This window comes from Muscardinus avellanarius (assembly GCF_963383645.1).
Source record: "Muscardinus avellanarius genome assembly, chromosome: 2".
Classification (NCBI taxonomy): domain Eukaryota; kingdom Metazoa; phylum Chordata; class Mammalia; order Rodentia; family Gliridae; genus Muscardinus; species Muscardinus avellanarius.
The window spans coordinates 63,090,560-63,106,719 of record NC_137787.1 but is presented as its reverse complement, the minus strand read 5'-3'; the positions used below and the strand labels follow the sequence as shown (position 1 = coordinate 63,106,719).

General features: G+C 42.3%; 1 protein-coding gene across 11 annotated transcripts in view; it reads left to right on the top strand.

The window, feature by feature from the left end:
- Positions 1 to 15,851, top strand: part of RAPGEF4 (Rap guanine nucleotide exchange factor 4) — a gene marked incomplete at both ends in the record, with an annotated part of 342,537 nt that extends 326,686 nt beyond the window's left edge. For 6 of the 11 annotated variants that reach the window (XM_080719875.1, XM_080719879.1, XM_080719874.1 and 3 more), the window contains 4 exons: positions 189 to 276; positions 885 to 949; positions 12,303 to 12,357; positions 15,724 to 15,851. In XM_080719875.1, the coding sequence (XP_080576001.1) occupies positions 189 to 276; positions 885 to 949; positions 12,303 to 12,357; positions 15,724 to 15,851 (336 nt within the window). Of the gene's footprint in view, positions 1 to 188; positions 277 to 884; positions 950 to 12,302; positions 12,362 to 15,723 lie in introns of those variants that run through there. The other 5 variants (XM_080719871.1, XM_080719880.1, XM_080719877.1 and 2 more) reach the window with 2 other exon arrangements.
- Between the last annotated feature and the right edge of the window lie 309 nt (positions 15,852 to 16,160).

The following is a 16,160-nucleotide window of genomic DNA, read 5'->3' as shown; positions in this document are numbered from 1 at the left end:
CCATATGTGAAGCTGTTTTAGAACACAAATCAATTTTTTTTTAGCCAGGTCTACCTTTCGTTTGTAACTCCATTTGATTACAAAACAAACAATAACAAAAACCTAATTGTGAATGAGGCGGCTGGGAGTACCAGGGAAAAGGGGGCGTTGAGTCGCTCCTCACTGACCAGCATGTTGTCTCTCTCAAGGATCCTTCAAGAAATCACAGGGCTTACAGGCTGACAGCAGCGAAGCTCGAGCCTCCGCTCATCCCTTTCATGCCTCTGCTCATTAAAGGTAATCCTTGTAATCTCAATACTTGGGGGCAGGGCTGAAGCAGGAGGATCACAAGTTCAAGACCAGCCTCGTCAACTAAGTAAGACCCTGCCTCAAAATAAAAAATAAAAAGGGCTGGGGTGTAGCTCAGTGGTAGAGTGCTCTTGGGGTCAATCTCCAGACATACATACACACACACACACACACACACACACACACACACACACTCCTAAGAAACATAGGCCAGGCAGGGCAGCAAGTACTGGGGGAAGAGATCTAAACAGTCCTTGGTCAAAATGATCTTTGTGGGAAGTGTGATCCCTCCTTCAGTCTTCTTTGCCACCTCTTCCTAGCCCTGACTTTCAGCAAGAATTGGAAGGTAAAGACAAGAGCCAGGACCTGCAATTTGGAAGCCATGTTAAAGAAACAGAGGGTTAGTTGAGAAATTTAACTAATTTCAGATAAAGTGATTTAGAAAGTTAAACACCTAACATAAAAGGAACTATTATCAGCTTTTTTCAACTGCAGTGTTATGCAAATCCACCTGCATAATCTAATGGTGCTATTGTGCTTTCTTGGTATGACATATTTCGGTTAGTGATTAGAATGTGGCTTTTATTTCTTTACAGATATGACATTTACTCATGAGGGGAACAAGACGTTCATTGACAATCTCGTAAACTTTGAAAAAATGGTACGTGCAGTTTTATAACCTTAACCACAATGTTTTTTTAAAATAAAATTTGCATTTGTACTAATAAAGGAAATCATTTCCATACGTGCTGCCATGTTCCAAAAGGTAGTTACACAGAAAGGAGTTTGAAATACTTGGTTCAAATTGGCTACCTATTTATTCTGTCAGGTCTCTTTTGTGAAACTGAATAGTATTTGTGCTGTGGCTCGCAGCGGCAGCTAGCTTTTATGCCGTGTGTTTCTGTCCTGGGCCGCCTGTTGCTAAAATGCTCAAGTGTTCCAAAGTGACTTGTGTGTGGTTGTTTTGTTGTGAGGTTTGTGGAGCTAGAAGGCCCCAGGACGCCTTTGAAATGTTTATCAGCCGAGCCTGACTTTAGTGCATGTAGGTAAAAGGCAACTCCATAGCAGACCATTATTATGGAGTAGTAATCTAAATGTGTATTGCTTATCTCAATAAAGTTCACCCAAGTTCAGAGAGGAGACTTGAAAGTCTCTGGAGCAACAACAAATTTCAGTAACAAATGTGGAACCGGCATATACATAGTATTGTTCAGCCACCCTCCACACCCTCCCCTGTCTGTTCACACCCCAAAAAGTGTTGTCTCGAATAGTTACTTTACCTTTTTTTTTGTTGTTGGTTGTTGTTTTGTTTTGTTTTTTTGTTTTTTTATCTTCCTGAAGCAATAAAGCAGATCACCTTCCTTTAGCCACACGGTGCAGGTTCATAGAATGCTCCATTGTCTCTGAATCCGAAGGCCGCAGCCAGCTGGATGGAGTGTTAGTGTTTTATGTCCTGGGTGGTGAGCATCGCCCCAAGGTTACCTTTCGCAGCATGAGTGTGCACTTGAGCTCAGGAGACACGAGTTTGGCATTAATACTCAATGCCATCATCGCTTTGTAGTTGTCCTTTAGCTTTCTAGTTCATCAGTTTCCTCGTTACCAACTGGGGCTCATGCCTGTTCCATCCATCTCTGGATTAATAGTCGCTCCCTGGCCCATGAGTCTTTCCTGAAGACATAAAGAAATAGAGAATTATTATCAGAAAACTTAATTCTGATTATCGTTTGAAATTGAGCTAGTATGTGTGACTCTAGGAGAATTTGAAACGCCCTGCAAACCATCCGGCAAGGATCAGCAGCGTTTCAGCTTTAGATCTACTTTAGATTTTGGCCTCTGAGGAAGGGCAGCTTCTGCTAGCCACCAGGTTCCCATGTCTTAAGTTGGTAGGAAATTGCACATGAGCTCAGCACCCGTCAGTATACACCACTCCAGAGGCAGAAAGTTTCCCAGCAAGCAGGGCATGGTGGCTCGCACTTGTAATCTCAGTACTTGGGAGGCTGAAATGGGATCGCAGGTTCATGGTCAGCCTCGGCTACTTAGTGAGGCCCTCTGAAACTTAATGAGACCTTGTTTTAAAATAAAGAATTAAAAATAGGGCTGGGGGTTGGAGCTCAGAGGTAGAGAGCCCCTGAGTTCCATCCCCAGTACTGCAAAAAAAAAAAAAAAAAAAAAGTTTCCCAGTGATCTTCCTCTTGACTCCCACATCAAAGGTAGGACACAAACATCTCCATTACTGCTTCAGTTTATTTATTTTTTATTTTTTTATTTTTTGGTGGTACTGAGGGTGGAACCCAGAGGCTTTCTACCTCCGGGCTACACTCCCAGACCTTTTCTATATTTTATTTGGAAACAGGGTCTCACTAATTTGCTGAGAGCCTCACTAAGTAGCTGAGGCTGGCTTCGAACCTGTGCGATCCTCCTGTCTCAGCCTCCCAAGCGCGGGGATTACAAGCGTGCGCCACCACGCCCGGCACTGCATCAGTTTAGTGATATTTTTAATCAAAGTAAAACATAGTCTTTGTTTACTTATTAGTAAGGAGAATTAAGTAATTTTTCTCTATTCTTAAAAAAAACATTTTTCAGAAATGAAAGATTTATCAAATGGGTGAAGTACCTTCTAAATAATTTACACAGGAAAGCAGACCAAGGGGTGGCTAAGCCAACTATTGAACTGTAAAATAAATATGTGCACAAATATGTAGGAGTTAGGGCTTCCTAAAGAGTTGCCTGAGCCTTAGAACTTGTGATTGCTACAGTTAACTCAGCAGATTAGAAAAGGACAGCCAACTTGCCAAGCCAGCCATCTATCAGAAGAATGAAGGTGTTCCATCTGGGTTTTTAGATCAATGTCCAATCCATAACCTGCAAAAGAAAAGTGAAGGTGGCATGCAGTAGCTACCAGGAAGGTGCCCCTCCCCATTTCTGCTCTTACCACCCACGGTGTTGGCTTCCTCTGTACAGAACAGTGAGGAAAGAGGTCCTTTACACCAGCTCTGAGGGAGCCCACTTTTGCTCCACAGCAATGAAATAGCTAAAATGGCATTTCATCTACAATAATGGAAACCTAAATTAATGATGGGTTAAGAGAGATCAGTTTCTTTCTTTCTCACTGAAAAGGCCAAGTGGGCATGGTGGCTCCACTCCAAGAAGCAGTCAAGATTCCACGCTTCTTCTCTCTTGCTATTTTCACGTGGCCCAACATGGCCGACCACACATCCCCCCCCCCCCCAGCTCAGGGAAGGGGAAGGAGACAAGGAAAACATGCTTCTTCCCTTTAAGGATGAGGAGAAAGTCTCAATCGCCACTTGCTTCACATATTTTGGTCAGAAATTTAGTCACATAAAAGGAAAGCTGGAGCTGGGCATGATGGCACATTCCTGTAATCCCAGTACTTGGGAGGCTGAGACAGAAGAATCTCAGGTTCAGCAACTAACCAAGACCCTAAGTATCTTAGTGAAACTCTGCCTCAAAACAAAAAATTACATTGGGCTAAGGGTGTAGCTTGGAGTGGCCCATGGATTTGGCCTCTAGAACCCCCCAAAGAGGAAAGAAAGGAAGATAAGAAAGGTAGCCCTTATTTTGGGTATCCGTATACCCTACTGAAAATTAAGGAGTCTTGTTGCTATGAAAGAAAAGGGGAAAGAGAATAGTAAAAGAATACTGTTTGTCCTCTGCTCCAATGACTTTCTAAATTTTATTTCATTCAATAAATCATCCCATGGGAAAGTTTGATTTCAGAAATGCCCTTCCATGAGTTAGATGTTACTGAAAAATGAAATGGAATTTTCATTCCCAGACCTCTCCAACACAAAGGAAATCTGTGGGAAGAATTTCAGAGTTTACATCTTTATACATAGTTTTCAGAGACCAGGCTAAATGGATATGCTTCAAAGCATATACATAGTAGAGTGTCCAAGCAAAGGGAACTATAAACTGGGAAATAAAATGTATCAAGGAAGTAGTCCTTGTCCTTGGAGAGATGACATGCAATTGAAAAGAAAAAAACATGAAATATTAAATATCAGCAAAAACTTAACAAAAGTTATAAGAGAAAGTCTGGATTGTGTTTTCTAGACCTGGCTTCGATCGGTCTGGCACTGTTGCCAGCTTTTCAACATTTACCCCCATGAGCTAGCCCCTCCATGCCCCTGGCCACCGCCACTGCCTCGAGTGGCTGCTGTCACGCCCACGTGTCCCAGGGAAGGATGCCGCTTCCCAGTCATGCATCAGCAGGGCTGAGACGTTAGAGCTGGCAGCCTGGATGGGGCTGGTGGGCTGTGTCCCCAGAGGGAGGCCCTGCCAGGGGCAGGAGCCTCTGGAGCAGCCAGAAGCACCAATGTGCCTTTTCTTGCCAACCCTAAGTATTTTTATTTTGAGCGTCTTCACCCTTGAGGTATGAAATGAGGATTAGAGAATTTGTTGCATATTGGTTTTCAGGATGTATGGGTATGAACAAAAGAGAATTCACACTCTGATCCTTATGTAAAAAGAAAAGGCTGACATTCTTTCATTTGGGGGGAACATAAAGGAGTATTCAAAAAATGTTTGAATAAAGCCCTGCCTAGCTTTCTATGGCAGATATGAATATTTATAATACTTAGAAGGTAGCTAGCAATGGATTAGAGGATGATATGCTGGCCGGCTGCCACTGTCTGAAGCTGCCTCAAGCGTGCTGATAGGCACCGTGGCTGCCATCATAGGAGCTGGGTCCTGTTTAGATATACTCGTGTTTAGGTATTTATTCATGAATATGATTTTGAGGTAGTCATTTTATTTTGAATAAGAAGCATAGGGCATACTTCTAGACCTCTGAAACATTAACAGAAGCTAATTCATCAAGGAGGATGAATGTTTTGAATCCTTTTATTTTTGTATCTTTAGGCATGATCTTACATAGTTATCAGCAATACGTTTTCCATCACCAATAATATTATTATAAGATATACAAAGGGGCTGGGCATGGTGGCGCACGCTTGTAATCCCCATGCTTGGGAGGCAGAGACAGGAGGATCGCGCAGGTTCGAAGCCAGCCACGCGCACTGGCTTAGGGGACCCTGTTTCCAAATAAAAATGTAAAAATAGGTCTGGGAGTGTAGCCCGGAGGTAGAAGGGCTTCCAGGAACCCCAGTACCACCAAAAAAACAAAAAAAAAAGATATACAAAGGGAACACTGGACTTGTTGCCTCAAGCTATGGAAAGAGAGAATCTCTGAGTAAAAATCTAAACATTCAAGTTCATTCAGTTTCCAATTCATTTAATTCCCAGACCTCTCCAACACAAAGGAAATCTACGGGAGGACTTTCAGAGTTTATTTCTTTATATACAGCTTCTGTAGACCAAACTAAATACAGATTTTCCAAAGGATATATCCAGTGTGTGTGTGTGTGTGTGTGTGTGTGTGTGTGTGTGTGTGTGTGTGTGTGTGTCTGTGTGTGTGTGTGTCTGTGTGTCTGTGTTTCCAATACAACATGTCATATGTAGGGTGTCTAAGCAAAGAATTTTACTAGGAAATGTAAGGGTATCTAGAAAGTAATGCTTGTCCTTTAGGAGATTACATGCAGTTAAAAAGATAAAAGAGGAACTATTAAATATCAAGAAAAATTATAAAAACTAGGTCATGGGAATAGTAAAAGACATGTCAAAAAGCAGAATACAAGCTGGGAGTGGGTGGCACATGCCTAGAAACCCAGTACTTGAGAAGGTGAAACAGGAACATCACAGGTTTGAGGCCAGCCTCAGAAACTTAACAGGGTCCCCAGCAACTTAGCAATGCCCTCAGCAACTTAATAACACCCTGTCTCAAAATAAAATAAATTAGAGCTGGGTGTGTAGCTCAGAAGCCCTTGGATCTAATCCCCAGTTTAAAAAAAAGAAAATGGCAGAATACAGGACAAAGAACTTCATGCAGATGTAATGGAAAATAAAACCCTGCTATAGACAGTAACATAATAAAATACAGACTTGTTTCCCTAAACACCAACCTGTCCAGCCTCATTTCGCACTCTGTCTTCTCTGTATTTGGTCCAAGTTGGTGAGACTGGCCACCTTTCTTTCCTTCCAGCCTCAGGGCTTTTGCATTACCTGTTACCTTTGCCTGAGATTTTCTTTTCCCAGTCTGTACCTGTTGGACTCCTCATGGTTCAGGCCTCAGCTCAGCTCCGCTCGTGGGTCCTCTCCTTCAAGTAATCTTCCCTGCCCATCCTTTTTCCTTGCTGCCTATACCCAACTCACTCTCAGATAACCCACCCCGGGCACCGGGGTCTCACATTCTGAGGTGATCTCCTTGCCCCTTCATTGTTCGTCACCCCCACGAGAATGTAAGTGTCCTGTCCTGCATTACGTATCTTATCTGTCATCATGTATCTCATCTGTTTTGGCCACTGATGTTTCTCTAGCACCCATAAATGTGTCTGGCATGTCTAAAGGATGCAAAAAAAATGTGTTAAATACAAGAATAACCTAGTTATATTCCAGCGCACATAAGTATTTTTAAAGGATTTTATGCAAGAAAAATTGAATCCAAAAGTGAAAAATTGATTCACCAGGGTGTCCCAACACATTATGCATAAATGAGAATCGACAAGAGGTGACTTTTTCCTTAAGGGGCATTGTTGTGTCTTTCTTCCTCCCTGTGGTACTGTGTCTGTTCTTTGGTGTTTCTCCCTTAGTTCAGAGATGCACACATATTCCACATGTGCCTGGACAGACACGTAAATTGCCATGTCCCACGGCCAGCGTTTGTATGGTATACCGTGAGTGTCTGGCCTGTGTTACACTGTGTGTCTGTGTGTCACCAGCCCTTTCAATATTAAAGATTTGTAGCCAGGAGCCAGGGCTCAGGCCCATCCCTCAATAATTCTTCAAGTGAAGACTGGTTCAGCTCCTGGGTCCCCTTATCTCTGGTCCCTACGGTGTGCTTACATTTGGTTGCTATCATGGGCACAATCTTAGTAGAAGAGTGGCTATATATTTCTGTATCTTCTTGTGGAAAAAAAAATTTATTGTATCAAATCTGTGGAAAGTCTGAGTGAAACAATCAGATATCATAGATGGGATTTTACACATGCTCAGCAAGGGAAAAATTGAAATCCTGCATTTGACAGTCATAGAGAGGGAGAGAGTTAAATCAACAGGTACAGTAATATAGGAAAAGAAAAAGCAAACTGGAAAATGTTAAGAATGAGAATGGTAAAGATCTGAAAGGGCAATACAGAAACCAGTCAGGACAGGCAGTTGGGGAAGCCCTGTGGTCGAGGAGCAGCTCCTCGGGGAACCCGGAACAGAGCCGTTGTCCAGAGCAGAGGGAGGCAGCCTGGGAGTGTGTGGGAGTAGCACTGGGCTGACCTTGAAAGCTAGACACACCAGCCTGCTCCTCCTCAGTAACAGCAGCTGGGAGCTTGGAGGGAGCACATGAGTCAGGACAGAACTGACAAGGAGACTGGGGGCTGAGAAGAACTGGAGGGTTGTAGACAGACCTGGACAGGAATGAAGGTGCAACTCGGCCAGCCTGCTCCTGAGGGCGGTGTCACAGAAAGGTGAGTGGGTGAGGCCCAGGGTGCAAAGGCCCATCAGAGAAAGAGGCGCCCCTGACACCTCTTGGAACCCCAGGGGAATTATGTTCATGAGAACACAAGAGATGTGGGGTGGGATTTGTAGTCTCAGAGGCAGAGTGCAGACAGCAATTGGTCCCCCTTCCTCTGGACAGCATCTTTCTCTTGGGACCCATCACTCAGCACCTCAGGCCCCAGGAAGGATATCTGCTTCTGAGTCGCTCTGACTTTAACTATAAAGAGGAATAGGTAAACTGGGTTCATGACATACACCTGTAATCCCAGTACTTGGGAGGCTGAGACAAGAGGATCACAGGTTTAAGGCCCCAGCAACTTGGCGAGACCCTGTTCCAAAATAAAAATATATATATAAGAAAGGGATAAGGTATAGCTTATCCCTTTGGAGGATTCAATCCCCAGTACTGAAAGGAAAAAAAAAAAAAAGAGGAATCAATGCAGGAGCATGACTAAGGAGACCTTCATTCGCTTCACCAGTGTCCCTCTCTGAGTCCCCTTTATGACTGTGTGGCCTTCAGTTGGGCCCATCTCTCAGCCCTGTGGATCACCAACAGTGGGAACATGTTAATTTTTGTAAGCAAGCTTCAAATATCTATACTTAGAATTAGTTCCAAGAAAGATCCATAAAAATGTGGTGAGCAGAGTTCAATTCACCCAGGGTACTGACTGGGAGCTCTGCCTGAGGGGCATGTCTCCCCACATCTACCCTGGCTTACCAACCGTTGTCAGAAGGAGCCAGATGCTAATGGAGTGTGTCATCAACCTCAGTTTGTGGGGTGGAAAAAGCAATGAGAAGCTGGGCTTTGGCGTAATCTGGCATTCCCCCCCCTGGCCTGGCATTACAGAGAGTTGCCAAGCCGGCTCCAGGCAGGCCGACCTGCTCTGGCAGGACCTCCAAGCCTAGGGTGTAATTTGGGGCCCCATCCCTGCCGTGGCAAGTTGGATAATGAAGCCTATGTTTCTTTAACCTTAGTTTCGACCAAGCTTGACTGAGAACTCCAATGAATGAACAACAGTCTGCTCTCAAAGATAGCATGCAGGGCTTAAGTCTGCAGTAACAGACTCTCACTAGATAGCTTTAAGTGGTGATAATGTAAAATCTCCCGTGTGGGTCCACAAAATCAACTGCGCACTTACCAAGCATGAAGCTGCCTCCAAACAGCAGCTCAATGCAGGCCGAGAGGTTTGAGTCCCTGAGAGATCAGAAGCATGATTTTTGTTAAAATTATACATGTAGACATATAGCATCAGCTAGATCAAGGGAAGAGGGTCATTCCCTGCACTCTGCAGTTTGTTCAACCTGAGGAGTTCTACTGGAGACTGTCCAGGAGCAGCCAAAACTGTGGTCGGAAGAATTGTCAAAGAAAGAAATTAAGAATATTCATTAAGAGAAGACCTGGGTGAGGAGATGCCCATAATAGTTGTTTTTTTTTTTAATTGGGGAGAGTACTAGGGATTAAACCCAGGGGTGCTCTACTATTGAGCTATGGCCCCAGCCCTTTATTATTATTTTTTTTAAAGAATCTCACTAAGTTGCAGAGGCTGGCTTCCAATCTGTGAGCCTCCTGTCTTAACCTCCCAAGTACTAGCACTACAACCATATGCCACCGCACCAAGCATAATAGTTTTCTGTAAGTGTCCGAAGAACTAACCTCTTAAAATGGAACTAAACATATTCATTGTGTCTCCAGAGCTGAGAACTAGGATCAGCAAATGAAAAGTAAAAGGAGAAGGACTTTGACTCAAAAGGATAAAGACATTTCTAGTAGTCAGAAATGTTCCTTGTTGCCACATGCATTCAAACAGTGGCAGGTGCCAAGATTTATAGGCAGCTGTGGTTGGCATTCTGCACCCTGGAGATGGTTGGAGGAGGTGACTTCTAAAATCTCTATAATATATCAATGTTACCTGTGTCAATGGGTACAAATGGGATGGAGCTAAAATATCAGGTTAACCCTTCTTTGGTCTCATGGGAGCATTCTGTCACCATGCACTGACCCCAGCAGTGCTAGTGGGGCTCACACATTCTTCTGGTGGGTTCACACCATTAAACGGTATTGTCTGGACCTCAAAGTGAAAGAATGGGCCACGTTGTGAAGCCAGATTTGGATTTCAAAGTTAAACTGAAGTTATCTTCGAGTACAATTAAAAAGGATACGTCAAAATTAAAACCATTGTTAAAATTAATCAAAGATTTAGAAAGGTAGAATGAACTTCAGAGCTAGAAATTACTGATTTAAACAATTGTTCTCACATTTTAAACTACATAATGAGCTAAAAATTATGAAGCCTCAGAATATAGCTGTAAAAAGTAGTCTAAAACCAAAGTCAGAATGAAATGTTTTAGCTTTCAAAACTAAAAAGCAGAACAATTACTCCCTACAGAATGGTATAGGAAGAGGTTTCTGACCCCTGCTAATTGTTTTATTATTCTTCAGAGGGGCACACTGGCAGCATTTCCCAGGGTTTTTGGTAATTACACTCCATTCAATATCTGAAGAATTACAATAATTCTACATGGAATATACTTGTGCCCTTCGGATGCAAAGCCTTTAGAGAAGTGAAAAAACAACTTAAAGTAAATTAGCAGGAAAATTATCATAGTTACTGTTTATTTTAGAGCGCCATATATCAGAGGCTAATTATACATTGTATGTTACATTTTCTTGGAGGTATTTGTAATGTATTTCTCATGCTGATCAACAGACATTCTGGTTTTTAGGATCTTTTATGAAAGTGAAGTTCAAACTTTGCCAATTACCTCTTTGTGTGTGAGACATCATCCAGTGTAGACACGTGTCACCTCGTGCTTGCCAGTCCTCGGAGCAAGTACTCAGTGAGATATTATGATGCTCACACACACATTTGTAAGGCCTTGCCTCTTATATGGTTTTGTTTTACATTAGCTTTCCTCAAAGTATTTTTTTTATACTGTGGAAAGCCAAGGACGTGTGAAAGAAGACAGTGAGGACTAGAAAATTAAGGAAATTAAGGAGTCTCTTTCCATGGGTGGAGTGGTATCACTTTTGTACTAATGTTACAATTAATCTACCATCTCCTCAGGATTCCCCTCTTTAGAGTGGACTGCAAAGATGACCTCACATGTATACAGGGCCTGGGGCTTCTGGCCACTGTTAAAATACCATGAGCAAGAAATGTGCATCTCTGCAAAAGAATGGCACTTCCGTTTCACCAGTGTTTTTCCTCAGGGACTGAGAGGGGTCTGCTTCTGTCCTTCATGGTTTTCTCTTTTTTTCTTTTGTTCTAATTTAGTTCAACACAAAAGATACTCTTTTTGTTGCAAACAAAAATTGCAAAAAAAAAAAAAACCCAACTAAGATCATTTAATGAGAAAATTAACAAAGATCATATAAGTTATAGATAACATGCTCTCATTTAATGTTTTGTGGTACTAGAGATGGAACCCAGGGGCACTGTACCTCCAAGCTACACCCCCAGCCCTATATTTTTAGTCTTTTTCCTTTTGAAACAGGGTCTCACTGAGTTGCAAAGGGTCTCACTAAGTAGCTGAGGCTGTCCAGGAACCATGATCCTCCAGTCTCAGCCTCTCCGTTGCTGGGATTACAGGTGTGGGCCACCACGCCCGGCTTTAAAATGTTTTAAAAATAAAAACGGCATGGAAAATAATTGTAATGCAATGTGAAATTTTCGAGCCAATATAATGTATATACAGTATATGACTTTAATTCTTTTTAAATATGGCCTTATATATTTTTCTTATGTATTAGAGGGAAATATGTCAAAATATTAATGAGTCTGCTCTCTACAGTAATATTCTAAATGGTTTTACTTGTTTCCTAGCATTTTCTGATTGTTAAAAATGTTCATATGTTCACATTATAATCAGAAAGGTAGTCAACAGGAAGGAAGGAAAACAGTGAAGATTAACATCAAAGCATACATTTTTGCTGGAAGACTAGAAAGTTCAATAATGAACAATGTGTGACAAAAATGTCTAGGGAGGCTATCTTGACTTACTGTTCAGCCAGTATAATCTCGTACCTCATTCCTGAATCCTACTTACTGTGAAGGACTGGACAAGCAACCCTTCAAGTCTAGAACAGTTGCAAATTCTCCTGCAAATTCACACTGACCTCAAGAAAGGATGGTGCAAACTCTTTCCGAGCATTCAAGTGCAGCCTCGGGAATCCTTTTTACATAGTAGGGAACAAGCAGACGACGAGACCAGAGTTAGACTATTAATATTCCTTACCTGAAACTGCCTTGCACATCTGAGCGTTGGTGCCTCTTTAAAGTCATTAAACAAGTTATACATCAACCAGCTGCCTCCAGAGAGTAGACATCTCAGAACATGCTGTTTCTAGTGGGACTGAGTATGGCCGGAATAAATAATGGTTTGTTTTTCCTTGGGGGATTATACACTAAGCTGACTTGCATTTCTCTCTGTCTTTTTCCACCCTTTAGCGCATGATTGCGAATACTGCCAGAACAGTGAGGTACTACAGGAGCCAGCCCTTCAGTAAGTTCAGTGCTGCTGCATGCCACAATGGAGGTCTTGGTGATTTAGTCCTTTTTAATGAGACCACTGAGACACTCTAGAAGTCTGGACAGTATTTGATTGTGTCAGGGGCACTTTGGACCATGAATTCCATGCAGTAGAGGCCTTTAGTCGAAAGACTTTGTTTTGCTCTTATAAAACTAGAAACTATTTATGTTGTTACAAAACTAGAAAACAACCAAAGGAACATTATTTCACAAATGGATTTAAAGAGAATTAATTTGTTGTTCGCCCCTATATGGCGAGAAAGAGAGTTAATTTGCTCACTCCAATGTGTCTAGAACAAGGAGGACACAGTGACCGACAAGTTCTGTCTCTAGCCAGCAACATGTGACTCATTGCTTGACGTTGAGAAACTCACATCAACCCTTGATGACTCAGCTCTTTCATTTATAAACAATATTTATTGTCTCCCAGGGTGTTGTAAGAATGCATTAATGTTTACAGCACATTTGTTAAAAGTCCCATAGCAGAGTTTTATATTGTATTTCTAATATTTGAGGGAATTTGAGTTGCTCTTTTAAAATTTGAAAATGTGTCAGGGGAACTGGTATAACTAATGCTTTAACATTCATAACACTCATATTACTGCTAATAAATAACAATTGTCATCTGTCGGAAGGTGAGTTGTATTATATAACAGATGGTCATACTCAACCAGTGCCATCATCTCCCCTCGACCAAGTCTTTGGGTGAGGGGCAGGACTTTGGCTCCCCCAACCTGGTTGAGGAACAAGAAGGGAGACCATATGAAGTTTTTGTTAACATTATTGTATGAGTCATTTGAAGAAAAATTGGTCATTAATTCAGCATAATGAAATGGCAGGAACATGGCTGTGAGTCTACCCGAACCCCATCCCCATCTATAAACCCAGTGCCAAGAGACTAAAAGGTCAGCATTTCATTCATCAGAGTGGTTTGCTCTTTATAATGCAGGACTGACATAAAACCAAAGTTTTATGTGGAATGCCAGAGCTACTACATTTTCAGTTCTTAGTGGGAGGGGGGAAGGGACTCCAGGAAAAGTAATCGTGACTTGGGGAGAAAGCAGACCTTTAAAAAGTTAATTTAAATAAGTGTGCCTCCTCTGACTTCCAAACTAAGCATAGTCTTGCATATCATCAGCTATTACTATATGGATTTCGCCAGAATTAAAGTGCCTCATCTCTTTTCCTGTAGTCATTTACTGTGTGTTTAAAGACATGGGCATAAAGCAATTGTACAAGTGAAGTGAGACTAGATAAGTGACACCAGTTATCTTAGGGGTTTATAATCCAGAATCCACAGCACTTCAGGGAGGTCCAGGAAATTCCTGAAGGTATATGCAAAATCTAGGAGAGTTCATAGCCATTGAGAGGTTCTCAGAGAGCTTCAAGAACCAGAGAAGAACCACGGAGGAATCTGCTTTGTTTCATGAGCCTCTGTGGAAGCAAATCTGCATTCTCCCATGTCTTCTCTGAGAGAAGTGGGGAAATTCTTTTTTTCTTTTCTTTTAAATCTCCACTGCATTTGTTGAAGTTATCAGTAACTGCTGGTAAACAACAGCTGCTCAGCTCCAAAGTCAACAATCTATAGATAAAGCTATAGGAATAGATTCATAAACATCATGGGAATATGTACAATGTAATTATAGTATATTGTACATGCAGAGTACACTGCCAGTGAGAAGTGGGGAAATTAAGCACAATGTGTTGTGCAGTTCACTGTGGCATTATTTCTATGTGATAATTATACTGATGAGTTTCTTCTTACAGCTAGTAGGCCTCTGTGTCTTCTCTCTGCTTTTCTGTGTGCAGACCTGCAGTACTCCCTTCCCTCCTTCTGCAGATGGCATTCTAATTGTCTTGGGGAGTGGCAGGGGATGTGGCGGGAGCACCTGGCTGTAGAGAGCCTCGTGCCGTGGCAGGCAGGCTCCTCGGGGCCACTCCTGGTGTCTTACTAGACCAGAGGCCCTATGCCAGAGACTCAGGGGATGGAGGTGTTGGATCTAAACAGCACTTGTTCCCACTTATACATAGATATGTATAAATATTTATTTTTTAACTCAGCAAGGCAATTTACACTGGGCAGGCAGTCCACTTGACCTTTTATCCCCCTAATGCATAGGCTACTATGCCAGCTCCCTTTTATTTTTTTTATGTCACCATTTAAAAATTGGGGAACTTTGCCGGGCGTGGTGGCACATGCTCATAATCCCCACGCTTGGGGGGTGAAGACAGGAGGATCGTTCAGGTTCGAAGCCAGCCACGTTGGCTTAAGAGACCCTGTTTCCAAATAAAAATATAAAAGTAGGTCTGGGAGTATAGCCCAGAGGTAGAAGGGTTTCCAGGAACCCCAGTACAACCAAAAAAAAAAAAAAAATTGGGGAACTTCACAGGGAAAAGATTCAGATTTCCTGTTTCTAAAATAAATAAATACATACATACAAAAAAAGAAAGGGAAGAAAAAGACAAAAGAAAAGAAAGAAGTCTGGCAACTCTGAGCATTGATGTCTACGTGGCCGTGACATTCAGAAGCTGAACAGTCACTTCCCAAGGGACCTGTGTTTTCAGTTTGCCACTATCAAATTCGGCTCTCCTCATTCTTGTATGCTGCCTGGTAGAGCTGTGGACATTGGGTTTTCTTGCAGCCCTGATTTGATCAAAATCAGTTAGCTCTCTGATAGCCCAGTTGCTGCAAGCTTGGGGTGTGGATTACAATAGAATGGGAACTGGTTTTTTTTTAAACAAGCAGCATCAAGGAGATGAAGGTCTAGTAGACGTCATACCTTCAGCCCACGAGTGGGGCCTTTTCTTGAACCCGGGGTGTCTGAGAACATTTAGTCTTTGTAGTACTGCCGTGTACTACATGCAAGTGGATGGTATGGTCAGGACTCCATCACCTCAGTGGCTTGCTTCAATTCGGTCCAGATGTGAAGTGCTTTTGTGAAGAGCTAATGAAACCATGTCTTTTGACATCAGTCCCCACCTGAATCAAAGGAAGCAGAGACAGAGTGGGAGAAACAATTTTCATCTATCACCAGGAGGTATAAGACAGATGCTTCCCTTTTTATGTTGGGCTCCTCCCCCACTCTTTTTTTTTTTTTTAACAATGTGCGATGCCAAGAAAAATTATCAGCAGAGATGATCCCAGGTAAGAAAAGAAAATTGGAGGGTAGAGGGAAAGATGGACGAACCAAGTAGAAATATTTCAATAATGTGGTATGTTGAATGGTCTTGACAGACCCAGGAATCTGTAATAAATGTATTAAGTCAGTGGGAAAAATAAAGCTGTATCTTATATGCATGAGTTACACAATGCTGATTCTGCCCTCTTTTCTCTCAACAGATCCTGATGCAGCTCAAGCTAATAAGAACCATCAGGATGTCCGTGGTTATGTACGGCAATTAAATGTGATTGACAACCAGAGAACTTTATCACAGATGTCACACAGATTAGAGCCTCGCCGGCCATAGACATCTAAAGTGCCCAGAGCAATGGTTTGTCTCCAGTCCACAGTCTTTCAAAAATGCCACTGATGCTACTACCACTGACCATATTACCACTAGAGAATTCTACAAAACAAGCAAAAACACATCCTGAGACACTTCAGGGCTACTTTCAGCTTACCAACTACATGACGAGAGAAGAAATTATTTGACTTGCATAAAGCTTGCACACTTTAGCTTAGGACCCCCAGTTCATAGCCACCCTGTTTCATTTCAGTTGTACCATCCTCATAAGGTCTGCACGGAGAGCTTGGTAGGAATACCTCTGTCGAGAGA